We start from the raw sequence: 25,294 nt of genomic DNA, 5'->3' as shown, positions 1-25,294 counted from the left end.
TTATCAAATAAAACTAGAATAAAAGCCACAGCCTTTATTATTCTCTCATGGCTATATGTAGTCTTTCCAGTTAATGTTTGAATAACTTGTGTGAAGAAACTAGCTCATATGGAGAAATCTATATTATAGATTTTCCATTTTAAAAGTCTTATACTCATTCCTATATATGCTACTAGGAATATACTGAGAGTTTTATAAATGTGTATCTTTTAATACAAGATGAATTTATATATTAATCCATAGGCAAATATCTCCATGTAAAAATGAAATAAAATGAAGTGGTAAATGTAGAAAACATAATTTTTTTTTAAATTTCTGCCTTTCTTTTAATTAAACACCTAGTGACTGTAAGAGTTTAATATATAGCAGAGTTAGATTCTATTTGTTCCTCTTTTCCACCCATCTGAATTTTCTCCAACACTCTTTATTTTTCATTTTTAAAAATTAATTTAAATTCAAGTTAGTTAACATACAGTGTAATATTGGTTTCAGTGGCAGAACTCAGTGATTCATCACTTACATATAACAACACTCAGAGTTCATCATAAATGCTCTCCTTCATGCCCATCACCCATTTATCCCATCCCCCTACCCAACTCCCCTCCAGCAACCCTCAGTTTGTTCTCTGTATTTAAGAGTCTCTTAATGTTTGCCTCCCTCTCTGTTTTTATCTTATTTTTCCTTCCCTTCCCCCATGTTCATTTGTTGTGTTTCTTAAATTCCACATATAAGTAAAATCATATGATATTTGTCTTTCTCTGCCTGATTTATTTCACTTAGCATAATACACTCTAGTTCTATCCACATTGTAAATAGCAAGATTTCATTCTTTTTGGTGGCTGAGTAGTATTATATTGTGTTTATATACCACATCTTTATCCATTCATTAGTTGATGGACATTTGGGCTCCTTCCATAATTTAGCTATTGTCAATAGTGCTGCTATAAACATTGAAGTGAATGTGCCCCTTCAAATCAGCATTTTAGTATCCTTTGGATAAATACCTAGTAGTGCAATTGCTGGGTCATAGGTGGTTCTATTTTAATTTTTTGAGGAACCTCCATACTGTTTCCCAGAGTGGCTGCACCAGTATGCATTCCCACCAACAGTGCAAAAAGGTTCCCCTTTCTCTGCATCCTCACCAGCATCTATGTTTCCTCAGTTGTTAATTTTAGTCATTCTGACAGTTGTGAGGTAATATCTCATTGTAGTTTTGATTTGTATTTTTCTGATAATGAGTAATGGTGAGAATCTTTTCATGTGTCTATTAGCCATCTGGATGTCTTCTTTGGAAAAGTGTCTATTCATGTCTTCTGCCAATTTCTTAACTGGGTTATTTGTTTTTTGGCTGTTGAGTTTGATAAGTCCTTTATAGATTTTGGATACTAACCCTTTATCTGACATGTCATTTGCAAATATCTTCTCCCATTCTGTCAGTTGCCTTTTAGTTTTGCTGATTATTTCCTTGGCTGTGCATAAGCTTTTTATTGATGAGTTCCCATTAGTTCATTTTTGCTTTTATTTCCCTTCCCTCCAGAGACATGTGTAATAAGAAGTTGCTGCCTGTTTTATCCTCTAGGATTTTTATGGTTTCCTGTCTTACATTTAGGTCTTTCATTAATTTTGAACTTACTTTTGCGTATGGTGTAAGAAAGTGGTCCAGGTTCATTCTTCTGCATGACACTGTGCTTTTTTCCCAGCACCATTTGATGAAGAGGCTGCCTTTTTTCCATTGCATATTCTTTCTTGCTTTGTCCAACATTAGTTGGCCATATATTTGTGGGTCCATTTCTGGGTTCTCTATTCATTTCCATTGACCTATGTGTCTGTTTTTGTGCCGGTACCATACTGTCCTGATGATTATAGCTTTGTAATACAACTTGAAGTCCAGAATTGTGATGCCTCCAGCTTTGGTTTTCTTTTTAAATGTTGCTTTGGCTATTCTGGGTCTTTTGTGGTTGCATACAAATTTTAGGATTGTTTGTTCTAGCTCTGTGAAGAATGCTGGTGTTATTTTGATAGGGATTGCATTGAATGTGTAGATTCCTTTGGGTAGTATAGACATTTTAACTTTGTTCTTCCAACCCATAAACATGGACTGTTTTTCCACTTCTTTGTGTCTTCTTCAATTTCCTTCATAAGTCTTCTATAGTTTTCAGCGTACAGATCTTTTACCTCTTTGGTTAGGTTTTTTCCTAGGTATCTTATGGGTTTTGGTGCAGTTGTAAATGGGATCAATTCCTTGATTTCTCTTTCTGCTGCTTCATTATTGGTGTATAGAAATGCAACTGATTTCTGTATGTTGATTTTTATATCTCATGACTTTGCCAAATTCATGTATCAGTTCTAGCAGTTTTTTGGTGGTCTTTCAGGTTTTCTATGTAGAGTATCATGTCATCTGCTAAGAGTGAAAGTTTGACTTCTTCTTTGCCAATTTGTATGACTTTTATTTCTTTTTGTTGTCTGATTGCTGAGTGTAGGACTTCCAGTACTATGTTGAACAACAGTGGGGAGAGTGGACTTTGTTGTCATGTTCCTGACCTTAGGGTAAAAGCTCTCAGTTTTTCCTCATTGAGGATGATATTAGCTGTGGTGGGCCTTTCATATATGGCTTTTATGATCTTGAGGTATGTTCCTTCTATCCCTACTTTCTTGAGGGTTTTTATCAAGAAATATGTTGTATTTTGTCAAATGCTTTTTTTGCATCTATTGAAAGGATCATATGGTTCTTATCCTTTGTTTTATTAATGTAGTGTGTCACAATCATTTACTGGCAAATATTGAACTAGCCCTGCAGCCCAGGAATAAATCCCACTTGATCATGGTGACTAATTCTTTTAATGTACTGTTGAATTTGATTTTTTTAGTATCTTGTTGAGAATTTTTGCATCCAGGTGCATCATGGATGTTGGCCTGTAATTTTCCTTTTTAGTAGGGTCTTTGTCTGGTTTTGGAATCAAGATGATACTGGCTTCATAGAATGAGTTTGGAAGCTTTCCTTCTGTTTCTATGTTTTGAACAGTTTGAGAAGAATAGGTATTAACTCTTCTTTAAATGTCTGATAGAATTCCCCTGGGAAGCCATCTGGCCCCAGACTCTTATTTGTTGGGAGATTTTGATAACTGATTCAATTTCTTTGCTGGTATGGGCCTATTCAAATTTTCTGTTTCTTCTTGTTTGAGTTTTGGTAGTGCGTGGGTGTCTAAGAATTTTTCCATTTCTTCCAAATTGTCCAGTATGTTGGCATATAATTTTTCATAGTACTCTCTTATAATTGTTTGTATTTCTGTAGTGTTGGTTGTGATCTCTCCTCTTTAATTCATGATTTTATCTATTTGGGTCCTCTGTCTTTTCTTTTTTATGAGTCTGGCTAGGGGTTTAGTTTCATTGGTCTGTTCTGCTGGTTTTTTGTTTGTTTCTATATCATTTGTTTCCACTCTAATCTTTATTATTTCCCTTTTCTGCTGGCTTTGGGCTTTATTTGCTGCTCCTTTTCTAGCTCCTCCGGTGTAAGTTTAGGTTGTATATTTGGTACCTTTCTTCAACACTGTTTAAAACAATGACTGTTAAAAAAAAATGCTTCCAATAGACAGAGTAGAAAAATGCTCATTGATGTAAAGATGAGATACTCGAGAGCTATTTGGTTCTTGGCTTTACTTGTAACTTTATGCTTACTCTTTTTTGCTTTATATGTAGTATGATGTCCTAGGGGAAATGCAATCAATCTGAAATCTCATAGACCATGTTTTAATTTCAGCTCTCCTACTTTTTAAGTGTGAGACTATCTCTAAATCTCAAATATGTTGTAAAACAGAAAGAGTAATAACTACTTCTAATACCAACATTCTAGGCTTAAATGTGATAACAAATCTCAAGTTCCTAGAAGAATGTATATTCCTCTTAAGCACCTGGTATTTACTCACACCCACTTTATCTCCTTTGTAGTGTCATACTTTTTTTTTTTCTATGTTTGGCCATAACTGTACAGCAGAGTGGTATTTTGCATACCTAAAGATAGGAAGCTCTACATTTTTAGAATAAGTCTTAATCATATTAATTATTGTATCCATGATAAAAACATTTACCTCATTAAAAATTTTTACTCCTTTAATTGAAAAGAAAAAAATAGAACTTGTTTTCAACTTGCATGACATCTGTAATAAAAAGTTTGATAATTTATACCCCTATTGAGTTATCTGTACTCCCTCAGATCCTTTCTTTTTGCTGTTTTAAAAGTGATCAACACAGAGAAGTATGAGAATTTTAACTCAGGAAGGTGAACTGATCTCAACTTTTTACATCTTCTCTTTCTGTACATGCAACTAAAATAGTAAAATAGATATAAAAATAAGAATAAAGCCATAGCAGTAATGAAGAACAGTGAGTGGTACTATCAGAAGCATTTAGAACTTCTGAAAGATAAAGACAGATGGCATTGGATTTAGACAGAGATTAATCACAGCAACTGAAAAACCTCAGCATCTTATACATGGAACAATTGACTTTGTTGTTTTCCTACCAGATGTTAATACATATTTCAGTAAGGGGAAGAGTCCACTGAAGCTCCTCCCTTGGGAATTGGAACAGGAGAGAGAAATGGGGTAGTGTCCTAGGTAATCAAAATGGTTGATGAAGAACACCAGACACTTGACGAAAATGAACAATTAAATGATCTTTGAGAAAACAATTAATGACTGAAAAAGTTGAAAATCAATATCCTTAGAAGATTTGAGAGGTTATGAACTCATAAAGAAGAGGTTACTTTTAAAATTGAATACTTGGAAAAAAAAAACATTTATTGAAAATTAAACAGGATCGTTACACCTAAAGACATAGTAAAATGACTAAAAGTTTTGTGCCTTGTCTCATTTGTTGACTGACATATCCCCAGAGCCTAGAACAGTGTCTAACACATAGCTGATGGTCAGTAGTATTTTTTGAACAGATTAACGAAAGTGCTTTAGAATACCAAGTTGTAAAATACTCCCAGAATATAAAACAAAGGGGATCAAAGAGATCCAATATCCATTAACTAAGAGTTCTAGAAGTAGGAGGAGGAGCCAAAATAGTAATTATGAGAATGTGGTATTAGCATAGGAATAGACAGGTAGATCAATGGGAACATAGTTCAATCCAAAAATGTAAGCCCAGTTTATATTTGGAAATTTAGTATATGATAAAGGTGACATTTCAAATCAGTGAGGAAATGATGCTGTTAGGCAGTAGGTTATCATTTGGGGAAAATGCTTAGAATTAAATTTTTCATTATATACACAAAATATTTCAGACTGATTAAAGTACTGAAAGAAAATACTACTGATCTAGCTTCCCATTTTTATCACCCATCTCATCCTCATTTTAAAAAGTATTTAAGAAGGCATCTAAATTTATTACCACTGACTTGACAGGACTTTGCTTCATATTGATATCATTTACCAATGGGCTAGTGTCTGGAAAGTCTGTCATTTCCACATATTTCTACTGATGTCATTTGCTAATTTACTGACATTCAGCTGTCTTTGGGAACTCATTTTGAATGCTCCTTTTGCTTGGATGATTTAATATAACCACTGACTTTTGCTAGTACTACTTTTTCTTTGTACTGACATCAGAGTATCCCTCTAGTCCTATTTGACATTTTATTAGGAGGTTGATGAAGTTCCTTTATAATTAAGTGCATTCAAATGATTTAAAATCCACTTAGATCTAAGCAAGTGGATTTTTAAAACATATAGTAGTTAACAATAGAAGAGGAAACATAAAAGTGGATATTTGAAACTTAGATTCCAATCTAGAGGATATTTGGAAGTAAATGTACACATTACCTAAATCTCATCCTAGTCAGGAATTATGTGTTCTCATTTAATTCATATGTGAATCACATCTAACTGGGTTGCAGAAATGCCATGAAATTTTTAAAGTTATATCAGAATATGTTATATTCCATTTATATCTTTATAGAACATACAGATATTCTTATGATAATAGTTTCTGATTAAGAGAATCCATAATAAGTGTAGGAAATTCATTCCATCCTGTACATTATATCAGTAAATTTACACATTTTCTTTTAGGGACTAAGATGGCACTGGCTTCATAGATGTGGGACCCCACGTGAAGAAGGGTCCCATGCTTAGAGTTTAATGCTTTTGGGTTGCTGTCTAAAATTCTTACTGATTTTTATCTCTGAATTTGTGTTTTGTAAGTGAAGTCTGTGGGAAAATGGAGCCTGGGCTCATCTGTGTTCCCACCTCCTACCATCATCCCACTGTACTAGGTGGGATTCTTAGCCACCTGCTCCCCCAATCCTGGTGTTCCTGGCCAAGCTAGTAATTGCTGATACAGCAGTGAGACCTTGAGCGCGAGGAGGATGGAGGTTGGGTGCATGCACTGATGTGCAGGGCAGAACACCTGTGTGCCTATGAGGATGTGCTTTCACCCTGTGAATGTCCCCACGCCCAAGGGAATAAGATATTAAGTAGCAAATAAGACCATGGAAGACAGGAAAATGTTGTTTTTCCCTGCTTTGTAGAACAAAGGGCATCACTCATGTTGCCACTGTTTCCAGCAACTCTATGGAGCTGGCTGTGACTATTTCAGTCATTTATGGAGCTGTTCCATTTCACCTCCTCAGAGACATATCCTAATCAGTCTATAGAAGGGGTCACTAACTTTTTCTGTTAAAGAGTATAAAATTGTTCAGGCTTTGTGGGTCATAAATCTCTGTTGTAACTACTCAACTTGCTATGATAGTGTGAAAACAGCCATAGACCACATGTAAATGAATGGGTGTGCCATTCATATGTTGCAGTAAAACTTTATTTATAGACCCTGAAATTTGAGCTTCATATAATTTTCACCTGTCACTAATGTTATTTTTGTTGTTTTTTTCAACCATTAAAACATATAAAAGCCATCCTTAGCTCACAGGCTTTACAAAAATAGAAGCCTGGATTTGGCCCATGATCTGTACCTTGCTGGCTGTGGTTAAGTAAATATGTGTGGGAGCAAGTCCTTTGGAAAGTAGAGATACAAGTGTTGGACCACATGGGGACGATGTTTTAGAGGAATAGCCATAGGGAACACAAGTGAAACTCATTTTACATATTGAAACTTGGCAAATTTTATTTGTAATTTCAGTGAATTTGTGAAAACACTTTTCTTTTGTACTGTATGGCTTAGCAAGATTCCATCAGAATAGTTAGAAAAATGGAATGTCTTAAAATCTAAGTTTGAGTGAATATTCTAGTCTCATCCTCTTTAATCTCCATTTTTAATAGTGCTACCATCTCCTTGCTCTTTTTTCCCATTGTTGTTATTTCATTTTCCACATAGATATGTCTTTTTAATCCCACCTCTGTCTTTTGTGCTTTGAGGCACCATCCAATTGTCTCTAGATTTGAACACACGAAACCTCCTTCTAATCTAAGCCTTCCTGCTAACTACTTATGTAATCTTGCATAAATTATTTAACCTCTCTGAGCCACTGCATTGTGCTAGTTAGGGTAAGTAATGCTAGCCACCACAACAGACAAACCCAGAATCTCAGCAGTTTAACCTAAAGGAAATTTATTTCAACTTCTCTTAAAACCCAGTGTGAGGTGAATGACCCTCCTTCATCTTATAGCTACATCTTCTGGAGAGTAAAAGAGAGATAGAGACTAATAGTCATTTGGCCAGAATTAGTTACATGCCCCCAACCTAAATGCACATAGGCTAGGAAACAAATGGGAAGCTATACTTACAGTTTTGTTAACCACTAAAATGATGTGCAAAATGATCCTTTAGAACAGGGGTTTGCCAATGAATGTTTTCTCTAAAGGACAAGATGGTAAATATTTTAAGAGTTGTGAATACTCTGGCCTCTGTCACAACTTCTCAACACTGCCATTGTAGCATGAGAACAGCCATAGACAATAAATTAATGAATGGACATAGCCGTGTCCCAATAAAACTTTATTTTCAGAAACAAGAGGCAGGTCAGATTGGGGCCACAGGCCAGAGTTTTATAATCCCATTCTTAAAGCATGACTAACATATAATGATTCTCATTTTTCATCATCTCAGATACTCAGAGAGCTTTGGGTAATAACTCCCCCAATGACTTTTCCTTAAGCTGGCTAATAATAACCAATAGACAGCTCTGAAGAAGCAAATAATAATGCAGTTAGATGATCACGGATCCATGGTTCCTTCCCTTTGGAATTTCCATTCACCTGCCTCCCTCCCTCCATTTATTTTATTTGAAGCCATGTTACAGTGAGATTATAGCATTCTGCTCAAAGAAAGAAAGAGAAATTTCATGTAGATTTGCATAACCACGTATTAAGCAGTCTATACTGAATCCCAATAGTATATCTTACAACTTGTGTACTTCTGGCTTAGTATATTTCTGTTTCTCACACACACACAGACACACACACAAACTTATCTTCCAGCATTTACCCAAGCAGAAATCTGTGAGTTGCCCTAGACTTCTTCCTTAAAATCAACCTTCACATCCAATCAGATGCCAAGACCTAAAGAGCTAACCTCATTAGCATCTCCTAAAAACATCTGCTATCTCCAACACTGTTGTCACTGCTTTACCTCAGGACCTCACTTTGTCTTGGCTGGAACTCTTTAATGTCTTCCTAATTAGTCTCTCTTCCTCTAATCCAGCCCTGACCAATCCATTTTCTAAACTGCTAAAATGAGTTTATTAAGATGCACGCCCAACCATGAAATCAAATCCTCTTGCTTAGAAATCATTCAGTGTTTCCCTAAAATATTCAAGCTAAAGTCAAATTCCTTAACATGGCATTAGAACCCTTTATCATTTGGACCCAGCAATCTGTAATATCTCATGGCTTGTACCTACCACCACCTCACATACTCTGCACTGTAGCCATTATGAACTTTATGCAGTCTGTATTTTTCTTCTCCCCATCCTCTTTTGTCTGCCTACCATCTCTGCTTCATTGAGATTCAACTCAGCCATCAATCACCTGCTTGTGGAAGCCTTTCCTGATCCCCTTTCTAAAGTAGAGACTCACCATTTATATTCTGTGCTTCCACTTACATTAGTCCTTATCATTGTATAGTACTGCACTAATGGATAATCCTTGGGTTGTTTCTTCCCTCATGCACCACCCTTCTCCCACTTCAACTCTATAATCACCTGGAGAGCAAGGACAATGTCTCATTAGTCTTATTCCTATCACATTGCTTGCCAAGGTATCTACAGTTTAGTAATACTAAACAAATATTTTTGGAAGGAATTAAGGCAACAACAAAAAATAACCTGTTTGCTTTTGTGATTGCATAACAAATTCTGATTTTAATATAATTAGAGCTTTGTGTAGTCAAGTTAAGAAACATGTATTTAAGAAACAGAAGTAAAGGGGTGCCTGGATGGCTCACTAGGTTAAACGTCCAACTCTTAGTTTTGGCTCAGGTCATGATCTCATGGTTTGTGAGTTTGAGCCCTGTATCAGGCTCTGTGCTGACAATGCAGAGCCTGCTTTGGATTCTCTCTCTCCCTCTTTCTCTGCCCCTCCCCTGCTCACTTGTGCTCTCTCTCTCTCTTTCTCTCTCACTCTCAAAATAAATAAATAAACTTTAAAAAAACAAACAGCGCTAAAGGAGCCATATGTATCAGTTGACTTGATCTTTATAAAGTTTATGAGAAGGAACATCATACAAATTTGGCCCATTGCTTATATATGAAGTGAAACAAAATCACAACACAACACAATAAAACAAAACCAAGATGATGACCGTACCTGAGTTTCCATTGGAGCTAGTGTCATATTTCATGCCTTTTAATTGCTGTTATATAGTCTAGTAGAAAGAACATGAATGTGAAATTGAGATTCAGTAGCCCTAAGGACAGAAATTTTGTGAAAAACCAAGCCTGACATTGTACCTCAATCTTTCATAATTCAAAAGCAACTGAATCCTATGGGAGTACTAATTTGAATTCTACTACTGAATTGATGTGTCATAATAATAAATGACTTGCTTGTATAACAGTGCCTCTAAAACTCTTTCATAAAAGTATTGCAATGGTGAGATAATAAAGCATATTGTGATCATTTGTACCCCTTATATTAAAAAAACTGTAAAATAGAGACCTTTTCATTATCATTGTTTATTTTAAATTGTAGACTAAATTAAATGTTAAAAAAAAAACATGATGAGCTGGAAGAGACAGGGTAACTTGAATATTTTGCAGGAAAATAATCTATGGAGTACATTGGTTAAATAAACCAGTATTTGATAGCAGTGATCAAAATAAACCAAAAGTTTATTGTACTTTGGGGATAGTAAAGTACAGTAAAATTTATTGTAAAGAGATTGAAGTTAATCTCTTGTTAATTATTATAGGATATTTTTAATATTTAAGTAATATTAATGAGAAAAAAAAGTAAGAAAACTTGGATTGAATCTTGGGAAATGCACACAATTCTGAGTGCCAAAAAGACTGCCAAGGATAATGTTAGAAGCTCTGCTAGTCAGGAAGAAAAGTGTATGTAATTAAAACTATGGGAAAAAAAAAAAACAGAAAACTGCTATAGGGAGCAATTCATTACTGACAAAGGATGCAAATTATATCTGCTATTACTCCATGATTTTAACTTTTATGTTTAAATTGATTTTCTATTTGGGGATTAATTAAAATCCTTAAAAAGGGAAATCGAAGTTCACTACAAATACCAAGTAGATTCTTAAGTCCTGGGAAATGTTCTATATAACTTAATTCTGATGATCAAATTCCAGCATATGGTACTTGGGGAAAATATGTAATGCTATCAATTCCTTGGACTATATAAAGAAGAAGAAAAAGAAGAAGAAGAAGAACAACAACAACAACAACAACAACAACAAAACAGAACTGCCTTAATTATGCTTCAACGTTTTAAGAGCTCTTTTATTATTAGACTCTATATCCTCAGGGTCTGGAAAATACCATATGCTTAATAAATGTTAGTTAAATGAAAGGTGTCTTTAAAATTTCAACTTTCTGAATTGATTATTAAGAAAAAAATTGGGTACTATATCTGTACAGTCTTCTGGGGAATTCTAACAAAAAGTCTAAGTTATTTTATCAGCTATGCCAAAATATGTTTTCAGTAAACAATTTTTTTATTATTTAATTAATCAAGGGATTATTTAGTGTCTCTCTGTAAAGTACAATTATATTTTGAGTATAAAAACCAGATAGTTTGATAAAATCATCAGTTAGATTAAATCAATGGGGAGATAAGGCTGAAGATGAACATGATCATATTAATACTCTCATCATGCCCATTTATTTTAGCCTAAACAACGAACATCTATTGTGTCTTCTCTGGATTTTCATCGAATGAATCACAACCAAGAATATTTTGAAATCAACACATCTGCAGGGTGTGCAAGCTTTACTTCCAGCCCTCCTGTTAGTCCGCCCACCTCTTCTGTGGGAACCACAGAAGTCAAGAACAACGGAACTAGCCATACAGGTAAAGCAGTTCACTTTATGCAGCTATATTTTTGAACTTTTAAAACTAAAGCCTTAATGAGTTCAAGGAATTAAGAGGAATCTTCCTACAAATTGCACTGTGCTTTTCGTTCACCCACATGTATAACAATGTAGGGCATTACAATTTTTGTCAGAGTGTGAATATAATATTCTTGTTGAATACATTAATGGTCTTTCAGGTATTACATATTAAAGGATGATAATTTAATGCTATTATGGCAGTAAAAGAACCAGAGACCTGGAAATGCTTTTCTTCCACTGCGTTTACCCCTCTCCATACAGTGGTATCAACTCAATATAGGATTTTATTAATAGCTGATTTGAGGCCACAGAACCTGCATCAACCTGATAAGACTGAGTTGGACGGTTTGGCCTAAGTGGGCTTTCAATCTACTCGAACCAAAGTGAACTTGGAGAGGAGAAGTGTGAGGAAATAAGGCTGGGGGTAAGGAGAAGATTAAGGAAAGTAACCACACCCACTGTTAACACACACCTGGTTCCACCCAATCGGATTTGCAATGTTTCCTTTCTCTGGGGGCAAGAAGCTAATAATTGTAAGTCCTAATGACAGAAATATGAGAAGTGGAACCTAAGGAATTTCCTCCCTTTATATTAAAGTAAGTGAACGATTCTACTACTTTCCCTCAAAGAGATATGATTTTTAAATCCACTAGATATGATTAATATGGATTTTAGAATCATAAAGTATCATTTATATGGGTATTCCGTATAACCTTTGTTCAAAATGAGTATTGTGTATGTGTATAAATGTATGCACTCTACGTAAGTCCTTTACTCTGACTGTACTTTTAAGAGCACTGATACAAAACAGTCCAAAAATATCCAGAAAATTATTTTCCCCTAGGAAAACTAAGATTTAAAAAATAATGATTAATGAAAGTGGTGACATTGATATTTTATGGAAGCTGTTATCTAATCTTTTCATGGCAACCAGAGTGATATTTATAAAAGGTAAATCAAAGTATGTTATCATCATTAAGCTCAGTGGCTTCTCACTGAACTTTGAATAAAATTCAACTTCTCACCATGGCCAGTGAAGTTCAATATAACCTAGCTCTGACCAGCTCTTTAACCTAAGCTCTAGCAAACTCATCTCGGACCACACTGGCCTTCTTTTCTAGGCATTCTAGTTGTGGGGCTTTTGTACATTGGTTCCTGCTGCCTGGAATCTCTGTCTTCAAATTTTCATGTGTCTGAGTGTCATTTGAGTTTTGGCTCAAATACACTTTCTCATAGAGGCCTGCCCAGATCACCTTATTTCGAGTAAGGCCCTCAATGTGATGACAATTATAATAGCAAAGATGCAAAAAGAACAATCATAGTAATATCAATAACCAATAAGTTTCAAGCAAATACTTTAACGTTATGTATCACAGACTATTTTAGGCATGTTATGTATATTAACTCATTTAAATCTCATAACTGATATGTGAATTAGGTATTATTATGATAGACAAGGAAACACAGATAGAGGATAAATAGCTAACTAGCCCATAATGGCAGACCTGGGATTCAAACTTGGTGGTAGTGTCCATGTTCTTAACCACTTTTCAACATTGTTTTTGTCACTTCGGTCAAATTTTCCTCCTTCCTTTTTCCAGATTCTTATTTATTACATAAAATTACATTCTTCATTTGTTTATTTCTTTATTATCTTCTCTCCTCTTTCTAGAATTGTAAGCTAAAATGAATGGATCCCTGATACATTGTGGGCACTGAAGTCAGGATACCTAAGTTTGTTTACTAACCATGAACTAAATATCATACCTAGCTATAAGACTTAACCTCTTTATGCTATTGTGTTCTTAGGTGTAGAATTAAACTACCAATTAATTAATTGTATTAACTTACTCTATAGCCTGGTAATGCACATAAGGTAATTAGCACTGTGTCTGGCACATAGTTAATGCTCAATACATGTTAGTAGTAGTCATTATGATATTAATGAAGACTAGCATTAATTCCTTGAATGTGAACATTTATTGTATGTCTGCCATGCACCAGATTCAACTTTATAGGAGAGGAAGGGTGGGATATACTTTGTGAATAAAAATGGTATGTGGATCCCAGAAAGTGTCTGTATATATAATTATTACTCAATTAACACTGATTTGAATGACTATTACCAGATTTAAAATTCTAAAATGGGAGAGATGACAAGTACTCTGATTCTTGCTTTAGGAAAATCTCAGCTTCATTTCAGTTAGTACACCAAGTGTTTCTTTGGATGATTAATTTTTGAGTTTTTTCAACAGTCCTTTGAGGTAGATAGAAAATTTATTTGTTTGTTTATTTATTTATTTATTTATTTAAAAATTAAGACTAAAAGAAATGATAGGTCTATTCACAAACCTCTGAGCACCAGAGTGAGAAGATAAAAACACACATATTTTACTGCTTCCAGGACTCCACTGGTACCATCCAAAATGTGTGGAGAAATTGTAATTTGCCACACATTCCAAAATTGGTATTTTCAGGTCTGACCTTTGAACAGAACTGAAATCTAACCTTTTAAAGGTTGAAATGGTTTCAAACAGCATGTTACTATGGTTTCCTAATGTAAGATGTCACCTCCATATTACATTAAAAATTTTAGAATAAACTGATATTTAGTAATAGTGTGGTAGGACAATGCTGATTTGTTTTATATGAAGAGATAAAACTTTGAATTTTATACTAAAACTTTTAAGGTAGACATTCATCAACTTAAAATGTCTTATACATAGATGATTTATTATATTTTGTATGTAAAAACCTGCACATAGGGGCGCCTGGGTGGCTCAGTCGGTTAAGCGTCGGACTTCGGCTCAGGTCACGATCTCACAGTTTGTGAGTTTGAGCCCTGCGTCGGGCTCTGTGCTGACAGCTCAGAGCCTGGAGCCTGCTTCACATTCTGTGTCTCCCTCTCTCTCTGCCCCTTCCCTGCTCATGCTGTGTCTCTCTCTGTCTCAAAAAATAAAATAAACATTAAAAAAAAAAAAACCTGCACATATAGACACTACCACATAATATGCTTCGAAAGAGAGTGAATTCCAGAGTCAATAGTGTCACTGATTTGCTGGATATTTTTCATCAAATCACCTATCTTCTCTGATCTCCAATTTGCTCATCGGAAAAGGGGAAATAATATCTACTCCTTGAGTACTTGTAGTAATAAATTAGCTTTATTTATGTGAATACATTTTGTAAACTATAGAAACTAATATTCTTCTTTAATACTATCATCATTGTTGTTTAATATTATTATTTTTCTTCCATAGTATTATTGTTTGAAATCTGTAGTAACCTTAAGATAGAAATAGCCTAGGTCTGTACATAGGTCTGTACTTATGTCAGGGTAGCTGACCTTTTCTTGAATTAAAAAAATAATCTAAATTATTAGATAAATCTATAGTTTATTTTATAAATGATGACATGCACAAGAATTAATCTTGACAAAATGTTACTTACAGAACAAAGACTAATATACCCTCAAAAAAGGAATTTTATGCTGTAAAAAACACTTTGAATAAATGACCCAATGAGTTTATTATAATAGACATTTCAAAAGTAGCTTGAATTATAACTAAAGCTTTCTACTTGAAAGGCACTGTCTTATATAATCCAAGTATCAATTTATGAATCATCAAAGAAAGTTGTTAGAGTGAAAGACCTTTGGAATTGTACAGACTCGTGAATGATATAAATAGGTTTACATTTAACTAGAAAGATCACTTTAGTATTAAATGTGGTAGATAGATTTGAGATAGATTTGCCTGGAGGTGGGGAGAAACAGTGTCATCGGCAATGGAAAGATGTAAATGGATTTGAAAGATATAGGAAAAGAGTCATCAACAGGGTGTGATAACTGATTGGACGTATGATGGTAAAGGGAAAAAGTTCAAGGAAGCCTCTAAAGTTTCTGATGCTTAAGCACACTTGTCAAATCAAATTACCATTCCCTGAAATATATAATATTTGTAGGTAAGAAGGGGGTGCAGTTAGATCATGTAGGACTTAATAGACCATTATAAGGACTTTGGCTTTTACTCGGAGTGAAATGAGGAGCACATTCAGGTCTTTGAGAAGAGTGACATTATCTAACTTCAATTTATGAGTTTTATTCCATTGTGTTGAGACTGGATTGAAGAAGGGGGACAGAGTGGAAGCAAGAAGGCCAGTTGGAGGTTATTATAGTGGTAAGTTGAGAGATGAAGCCAACTCAGATCAAAGGTGAAAAGTGGAGGTATAGAGAAATGGGTGGATATTAGTCATATTTTTAAGGTAAATCCAATAGGATTTCACGATGGAGTGGATGTAGTATATGAGAAAAAAAGAAATAAGGAAAACTGCAAGATTTTTATCCAAAACAACTGTCAGAATGGATTTACTATGGTCTGAATGTAAGAGGTTGTCAGAAAAGCAGATTTGGTGAACAGGGAGAAATTTGGTGTACCAGGAGTACACTTTAAGTTTGACTACTTGGTATCTGAATAGATGTGTCAAGTAGGCAGCTGAAGGTCCAGTCCGAAGATACAAATATCAGTATATAGATGATAAGGAATGAGTGTAGATAGAATATCAAAACCCGAACTCGATGAAAGAGGGGATAAAAGGCAATACCAGCAAAGGATCCTGAGAAGGAATAACCTGTTAGGTTGGAGGAAATATTCTGATGAGTGTTGTGTTCTGAATTCAGATGAAGAGAGTTATTAAGAAAGAAAGAGTTATCATCTCTGTCAAATGTAGCTAACAAGTTGAATAGGATAAGGACTGGGTCAGAATTGCCTAGCAGGTTTAACAATGTGGAGGTTATTACTGACCTTGACAAGAGCAATTTTATTGAAATTGATGGGGCAAAAGCTGAACATAATTGATTTAAGAGACAACGGGAGGATGAAAAAAAGTCTTTTCAAAAAGGGGACAACTGGGTGGCTTAGTCGGTTAAACATCCGACTCTATTTTGGCTCAGGTCATGATCTCGCATTCCATAAGATCAAGCCGTCATTGGGCTCCGTGCTGACAGCATGGAGCCTGCTTGGGATTTACTCTCTCCTTCTCCCTCTGCCCCTCCCCTGCCTGCTCTCTCTCTCTCAAAATAAATAAACATGAAAAAAAATTAAGAGGGATGGGAGGAAAGGACTTCTAGAGCAAATATAAACTGACTTTTCAAGAAATTTCTTCCAAGGAGAATTATAAAGTTGTGATGAAGGAGGAGAAAGAGAAAATGGGTTCCTAAGAGGATAGACTGGCTTTAGACAGGAGCATGGGAAACAGGCAGGTGTTTTCAGTGTGGTGAGTACAAATGCTGGACAGGATCCATGTGGTGAGAATCTGAGGAACATGTGTTCTGATAGTTTCTATTTTCTCTATAAAGAGGCAAGCAGCAGTATCAGTTGAGAACAAGGATAGAGAAGAAGATGTGGAGTTTGAGGAAAGAGAAGAGGGAATAAAAGAGTTATTTGGGAGAAAGAGACAGTGAATGGAAAAGGAAGGTGTGGTGTAATTGCCTGGCAGCATTAAGGTCCCATTTGAGGTTCATGTTCATGAACTCAAAGTTGGATTGGCCAATGTGGTTCTCTGTTTTTCTCCAGTTCAGTTCAGGTGGAGGAGCACAGGTACATCGTTTTTGTAGAGCTGAACTTTACATTATGGTTTGTCAAATGGATATATTGAAGTAAAGAACAAGGAAATACGAATGCAAGAGGATGAGAGTAATATTTGACTATAAAATTTAAGATGGAGAAGTAAGAAAAAGAGGACAATAAGGGAACAAGTAACAGTGAAAAATTTAAAGGATCTTTGGATTGGAGATTCCAGTGGGGTCAAAGAATTGCTGGAGTCAAGGTACTAAAGAAGTGGACTGGAATAATAAGAGGGAGATTCAGAGAGGGGATGCACCAGAAACCAGCAACAATTATAATGACTGGTAATTACAGAGTCTTAGGACTATGAAGGTGAGCAACTGAGTTAGCCTATCCCTCCACAAAATGGCCTTAAATAATGTGATTAAATCAGTACAATTTTTAGATGAAATATTTGATGTATTTTTACATTGATCTGCATGCATAATATTTAAATTAGTCTTTCCATTTGTCTAGGTTCACCTCTTCTGTACTTTTTCCCACCCTTCCCTGAGATGCCAAGACCTCTTATGTTATTCCTTGGCTGCCTAGGGCCCCCTGAGAGTGGTATTCCATTGAGGATTGCTCCTTTAGGGGACTTGTTCTCTTGACCACCATGCATCTTACTCTCAAATGAAACTTTTGAATGACCTGAGAGCCCATCTGATAAGGTATTTCAGTCTTTGGGGTACTCTTAATAGTTGCCAATGTGTTCTTTTTGCTCAGGTAGCAGGGTTTTTTTTTTTTAATAGAGGCAGTGAGAGGTGGTAGAATTCTGCATCTATTTTAAAGGTAGAGGCAACATATTTTTTTTGATGGATTGGATGTAGAATGTGAGAAAATGAGAGACCAAAAGCGTAACTCAAGTATTTGGGGTGCTTCTGACCATTGGAAGGATGGAGTTTATATTAATTTAGGTATTTAAATTTGAGACACTATTGGGTATCTATGTAGACAAGCCAAGTAGATAGTTGAGACTGTGGGGTAGGGTATGGTGGGAGGAAGCTATGTGATAAATTTATGTTTATCAAGAGTAAAGAGTATCTGTTTTAAAAGATTGAGAAACAGTGCTTTACCTCACAAAGAGTGACCTGTGAGATCTGAGTTCCGCAATGAAGATGTCCTGGACAGGTGGGTTGTGAATTACTGGGGGAAAAGAAGCTAGGAATTAACAGTCATAAAGATAGTTCCACTTTATGAAAAGTTATATCCAGAAAGCTCTATGTATAAAAAATTTTGTGGGCTAGCCCCTTTGGGGACTTGCTGAGAAAGTTAACAACCCTAGGTAACTAATTAGCTCTAGTTTTGTTAGTAATTTCAAACATCACCTCCTGCTGAAGAAAACCTTTGGGGGGAGGGGATCTAAAAAGAGTAAGGTAAAAAAGTGCTTTAACCCAAATGGAAGAAATAACAAAAAACAAAAGCTTTTGAGTGCTTAGCAGTTCAGGATGCTTTTCTGCAAGGGAGAAGAAACATTAGAGGAAAACTAAAATTAGAACAGAGAGGGTGGCATGGACCTTTCACGCTGCTCGGGGATTGCCAGAAAGACAAACCAAGGCCTTCCTTTTAATTAGTTCACCAGACTGAAAATAGACCTCCTGAAAGCTGAGACAATGTTATTCCAGGAGCCACTGGACATAGGCAGCTGAGGGGGACTTTGGTCTCCAGCTGGCATGAAGACCAAAGCCAGGCTGCTGAGGTGATTGTTAAGCTCCATGCTGAGATTTAGGGTGAGCTGATACAGAGGAAGTTAAGGGCTAGTGATAATGATGTGTAATGTTATCTTCGAGGTTTATTTCCTTAAAAATATGCAATAAATAAATTGCTTGAATTATTGATTGTTAAATTCAGTGCTTTCAATACACCATGATTTTAGGTACCAAAGGAAAGCTTTTTTTTTTCAATATATGAAGTTTATTTTCAAATTGGTTTCCATATAACACCCAGTGCTCATCCCAAAAGGTGCCCTCCCTCCCACCCCCCATCAACCCTCAGTTTGTTCTCAGTTTTTAAGAGTCTCTTATGCTTTGGCTCTCTTCCACTCTAAGCTCTTTTTTTTTCCTTCCCCTCCACCATGGGTTTCTGTTAAGTTTCTCAGGATCCAGAGAAGAGTGAAACCATATGGTATCTGTCTTTCTCTGTATGGCTTATTTCACTTAGCAGAACACTCTCCAGTTCCATCCACGTTGCTACAAAGGGCCATATTTCATTCTTTCTCATTGCCACGTAGTACTCCATTGTGTATATAAACCACAATTTCTTTATCCATTCATCAGGTGACGGACATTTAGGCTCTTTCCATAATTTGGCTATTGTTGAGAGTGCTGCTATAAATATTGGGGTACAAGTGCCCCTATGCATCAGTACTCCTGTATCCCTTGGGTAAATTCCTAGCAGTGCTATTGCTGGGTCATAGGGTAGGTCTATTTTTAATTTTTTGAGGAACCTCCACACCGCTTTCCAGAGCGGCCGCACCAATTTGCATTCCCACCAACAGTGCAAGAGGGTTCCCGTTTCTCCACATCCTCTCCAGCATCTATAGTCTCCTGATTTGTTCATTTTGGCCACTCTGACTGGCGTGAGGTGATATCTGAGTGTGGTTTTGATTTGTATTTTCCTGATGAGGAGCGACGTTGAGCATCTTTTCATGTGCCTGTTGGCCATCCGGATGTCTTCTTTAGAGAAGTGTCTATCCGTGTTTTCTGCCCATTTCTTCACTGGGTTATTTGTTTTTTGGGTGTGGAGTTTGGTGAGCTCTTTATAGATTTTGGATACTAGCCCTTTGTCCGATATGTCATTTGCAAATGACATCTTTTCCCATTCCGTTGGTTGCCTTTTAGTTCTGTTGGTTGTTTCCTTTGCTGTGCAGAAGCTTTTTATCTTCATAAGGTCCCAGTAGTTCATTTTTGCTTTTAATTCCCTTGCCTTTGGGGATGTGTCAAGTAACAAATTGCTACGGCTGAGGTCAGAGAGGTCTTTTCCTGCTTTCTCCTCTAGGGTTTTGATGGTTTTCTCTCTCACATTCAGGTCCTGTATCCATTTTGAGTTTATTTTTGTGAATGGTGTGAGAAAGTGGTCTAGTTTCAATCTTCTGCATGTTGCTGTCCAGTTCTCCCAGCACCATTTGTTAAAGAGACTGTCTTTGTTCCATTGGATGTTTTTTGTCAAAGATGAGTTGGCCATACGTTTGTGGGTCTAGTTCTGGGGTTTCTAATCTATTCCATTGGTCTATATGTCTGTTTTTGTGCCAATACCATGCTGTCTGGATGATGACAGCTTTGTAGTAGAGGCTAAAGTCTGGGATTGTGATGCCTCCTGCTTTGGTCTTCTTCTTCAAAATTACTTTGGCTATTCGGGGCCTTTTGTGGTTCCATATGAATTTTAGGATTGCTTGTTCTAGCTTCGAGAAGAATGCTGGTGCAATTTTGATTGAGATTGCATTGAATGTGTAGATAGCTTTGGGTAGTATTGACATTTTGACAATATTTATTCTTCCAATCCATGATCACGGAATGTTTTTCCATTTCTTTATATCTTCTTCAATTCCCTTCATAAGCTTTCTATAGTTTTCAGCATACAGATCTTGTACATCTTTGGTTAGATTTATCCCTAGGTATTTTATGCTTCTTGGTGCAATTGTGAATGGGATCAGTTTCTTTATTTGTCTTTCTGTTGCTTCATTATTAGTGTGTAAGAATGCAACTGATTTCTATACATTGATTTTGTATCCTGCGACTTTGCTGAATTCATGTATCAGTTCTAGCAGACTTCTGGTGGAGTCTATCGGATTTTCCATGTATAATATCATGTCATCTGCAAAAAGTGAAAGCTTAACTTCATCTTTGCCAATTTTGATGCCTTTGATTTCCTTTTATTGTCTGATTGCTGATGCTAGAACTTCCAACACTATGTTAAACAACAGCTGTGAGAGTGGGCATCCCTGTCGTGTTCCTGATCTCAGGGAAAAAGCTCTCAGTTTTTCCCCATTGAGGATGATGTTAGCTGTGGGCTTTTCATAAATGGCTTTTTGATCTTTAATTATGTTCCTTCTATCCCGACTTTCTCGAGGGTTTTTATTAAGAAAGTTGCTGAATTTTGTCAAAGGCCTTTTCTGCATCGATTGACAGGATCATATGGTTCTTATCTTTTCTTTTATTAATGTGATGTATCACGTTGATTGATTTGTGAATGTTGAACCAGCCCTGCACCCCAGGAATGAATCCCACTTGATCATGGTGAATAATTCTTTTTATATGCTGTTGAATTCGATTTGCTAGTATCTTATTGAGAATTTTTGCATCCATATTCCTCAGGGATATTGGCCTATAGTTCTCTTTTTTTACTGGGTCTCTGTCTGGTTTAGGAATCAAAGTAATACTGGCTTCATAGAATGAGTCTGGAAGTTTTCCTTCGCTTTCTATTTTTTGGAACAGCTTGAGAAGGATAGGTATTATCTCTGCTTTAAACGTCTGGTAGAACTCCCCTGGGAAGCCATCTGGTCCTGGACTCTTATTTGTTGGGAGATTTTTGATGACTGATTCAATTTCTTCGCTGGTTATGGGTCTGTTCAAGCTTTCTGTTTCCTCCTGATTCAGTTTTGGAAGCATGTGGATGTTTAGGAATTTGTCCATTTCTTCCAGGTTGTCCAGTTTGTTGGCATATAATTTTTCATAGTATTCCCTGATAATTGCTTGTATCTCTGAGGGATTGGTTGTAATAATTCCATTTTCATTCATGATTTTATCTATTTGGGTCATCTCCCTTTTCTTTTTGAGAAGCCTGGCTAGAGGTTTATCAATTTTGTTTATTTTTTCAAAAAACCAACTCTTGGTTTTGTTGATCTGCTCTACAGTTCTTTTAGATTCTATGTTGTTTATTTCTGCTCTGATCTTTATTATTTCTCTTCTTCTGCTGGGTTTAGGCTGCCTTTGCTGTTCTGCTTCTATTTCCTTTAGGTGTGCTGTTAGATTTTGTATGTGGGATTTTTCTTATTTCTTGAGATAGGCCTGGATTGCAATGTATTTTCCTCTCAGGACTGCCTTCGCTGCATCCCAAAGCGTTTGAATTGTTGTATTTTCATTTTCATTTGTTTCCATATATTTTTTAATTTCTTCTCTAATTTCCTGGTTGACCCATTCATTCTTTAGTAGGGTGTTCTTTAACCTCCATGCTTTTGGAGGTTTTCCAGGCTTTTTCCTGTGGTGGATTTCAAGCTTCATAGCATTGTGGTCTGAAAGTATGCATGGTATGATTTCAATTCTTGTAAACTTATGAAGGGCTGTTTTGTGACCCAGTATGTGATCTATCTTGGAGAATGTTCCATGTGCACTCGAGAAGAAAGTATATTCTGTTGCTTTGGGATGCAGAGTTCTAAATATATCTGTCAAGTCCATCTGATCCAATGTATCATTCAGGGCCCTTGTTTCTTTATTGACCGTGTGTCTAGATGATCTATCCATTTCTGTAAGTGGAGTGTTAAAGTCCCCTGCAATTACCACATTGTTATCAATAAGGTTGCTTATGTTTGTGAGTAATTGTTTTATATATTTGGGGGCTCCCGTATTCGGCGCACATTTATAATTGTTAGCTCTTCCTGATGGATAGACCCTGTGATTATTATATAATGCCCTTCTTCATCTCTTGTTAAGGCCTTTAATTTAAAGTCTAGTTTGTCTGCTATAAGTATGGCTACTCCAGCTTTCTTTTGACTTCCAGTGGCATGATAAATAGTTCTCCATCCCCTCGCTCTCAATATGAAGGTGTCCTCAGGTCTAAAATGAGTCTCTTGTAGACAGCAAATAGATGGGTCTTGTTTTTCTATTCATTCTGATACCCTATGTCTTTTGGTTGGTGCATTTAGTCCATTTACATTCAGTGTTATTATAGAAAGATATGGGTTTAGAGTCATTGTGATGTCCGTAGGTTTCATGCTTGTAGTGATGTCTCTGGTACTTTGTCTCACAGGATCCCCCTTAGGATCTCTTGTAGGGCTGATTTAGTGGTGACGAATTCCTTCAGTTGTTGTTTGTTTGGGAAGACCTTTATCTCTCCTTCTATTCTAAATGACAGACTTGCTGGAGAAAGGATTCTCAGCTGCATATTTTTTCTGTTCATCACATTGAAGATCTCCTGCAATTCCTTTCTGGCCTGCCAAGTTTCAAAGGAGAGATCAGTCACGAGTCTTATAGGTCTCCCTTTATATGTGAGAGCACGTTTATCTCTAGCTGCTTTCAGAATTTTCTCTTTATCCTTGTATTTTGCCAGCTTCACTATGATATGTTGTGCAGAAGATCGATTCAAGTTACGTCTGAAGGGAGTTCTCTGTGCCTCTTGGATTTCAATGCCTTTTTCCTTCCCCAGATCTTGGAAGTTCTCAGCTATTATTTCTTCAAGTACACCTTCAGCACCTTTCCCTCTCTCTTCCTCCTCTGGAATACCAATTATGCGTATATCATTTCTCTCTAGTGCATCACTTAGTTCTCTAATTTTCCCCTCATACTCCTGGATTTTTTTATCTCTCTTTTTCTCAGCTTCTTCTTTTTCCATAATTTTATCTTCTAGTTCACCTATTCTCTCCTCTGCCTCTTCAATCTGAGCCGTAGTTGTCTCCATTTTATTTTGCAGCTCGTTGATAGCATTTTTTAGCTCCTCCTAGCTGTTCCTCAGTCCCTTGATCTCTGTAGCAAGAGATTCTCTGCTGTCCTCTATACTGTTTTCAAGCCCAGCGATTAATTTTATGACTATTATTCTAAATTCACTTTCTGTTATATTTAAATCATTTTTGATCAGTTCGTTAGCTGTTGTTATTTCCTGGACCTTTTTCTGAGGAGAATTCTTCCGTTTCGTCATTTTGGATAGTCCCTAGAGTGGTGCGGGACTGAGGGGCACTTCCCCTGTGCTGTCTTGAATAACTTGCGTTGATGGGCAGGGCCTCAGTCAGACCTGATGTCTACCCCCAGCCCACTGCTGGGGCCACAGTCAGACTGGTGTGTGCCTTCTCTTCCCCTCTCCTAGGGGCGGGATTCACTGTGGGGTGGCGTGGCCCGTCTGGGCTACTTGCACACTGCCAGGCTTGTGGTGCTGGGGATCTGGCGTATTAGCTGGGGTGGATGGGCAAGGTGCACAGGGGCAGGAGGGGCAGGATGAGCTCACTTTTCCTTCGGAGATCCACTTCAGGAGGGGCCCTGTGGCACCGGGAGGGAGTCAGACCCACCGGAGGGATGGATCCGCAGAAGCACAGCTTTGGGTGTTTGCGTGGTGCCAGCAAGTTCCCTGGCAGGAACTGGTTCCCTTTGGGATTTTGGCTGGGGGATGGGCGAGGGAGATGGTGCTGGCGAGCGCCTTTGTTCCCCACCAAGCTGAGCTCTGTCGTCCGGGGCTCAACAACTCTCCCTCCCGTTGTCCTCCAAACCTCCCGTTCTCTGAGCAGAGCTGGTAGCTTATAACCTTCCAGATGTCAAGTCCTGCTTGCTGTCGGAACACACTCTGTCCGGCCCCTCCGCTTTTGCAAGACAAACTCGGGGGGGTCTGCTTGGTCGGCGGGCCGCCCCTCTGCCCTGGCTCCCTCCTGCCAGTCTGTGTAGCATGCACCGCCTCGCCGCCCTTCCTACCCTCTTCCGTGGGCCTCTCGTCTGCTAGTCTTCTGGCGGTTTTCTGGATTATTTAGGCAGGTGTAGGTGGAATCTAAGTGATCAGCAGGATGCGCGGTGAGCCCAGCATCCTCCTACGCCGCCATCTTCCCAGCTGTTATCTCTCGGAAAGCTTTTAATCTCAAACATCATATATATGTAGTAGTACAAATATATTGTTATCAGTTTTTGATAAATCATAAAATGCCTCTTGTATACTTACTCTTTTCCTATTTCCCCTCTGGAATCTCATGAATTTTCTCCAGTGCCTTTCTACACACATCACACAGAAGGCAAGAAATATAAGTTAGTAGATACTTGACAAAGAAAATATTGACTGTTTTTTGATACTTAAAAATATGAAAATACCTTACATAGTTAGTTAAATGATGGGGTAATATGGCTTAGTGCAAACTATCAGGTGGGAACTTATTATTCTCAATAAAATTAGTTGGAAGAAGACTATTGATATATTTGGGCCTCATAAAATAAATATATTAACTCAGAGTGTGGCCGGGAGACTTTCTGAATGACTGATC

General features: G+C 36.9%; 1 protein-coding gene across 13 annotated transcripts in view; it reads left to right on the top strand.

The window, feature by feature from the left end:
* The window catches only part of ANKS1B (ankyrin repeat and sterile alpha motif domain containing 1B), a 1,079,287-nt gene that overhangs the window by 468,393 nt on the left and 585,600 nt on the right, over positions 1–25,294 (top strand). For all 13 annotated transcript variants that reach the window (XM_060656669.3, XM_060656668.3, XM_060656666.3 and 10 more), the window contains exon 12: positions 11,303–11,483. In XM_060656669.3, coding sequence (XP_060512652.3) covers positions 11,303–11,483 — 181 coding nt within the window. The remainder of the gene's footprint in view (positions 1–11,302; positions 11,484–25,294) is intronic.

The sequence above is a fragment of the Panthera onca genome, chromosome B4 (genome assembly GCF_046562875.1).
Source record: "Panthera onca isolate mPanOnc1 chromosome B4, mPanOnc1 haplotype 2, whole genome shotgun sequence".
Classification (NCBI taxonomy): Eukaryota; Metazoa; Chordata; class Mammalia; order Carnivora; family Felidae; genus Panthera; species Panthera onca.
The sequence above is the reverse complement of the archived record's forward strand: the minus strand, read 5'-3'. Positions and strand labels throughout refer to the sequence as shown.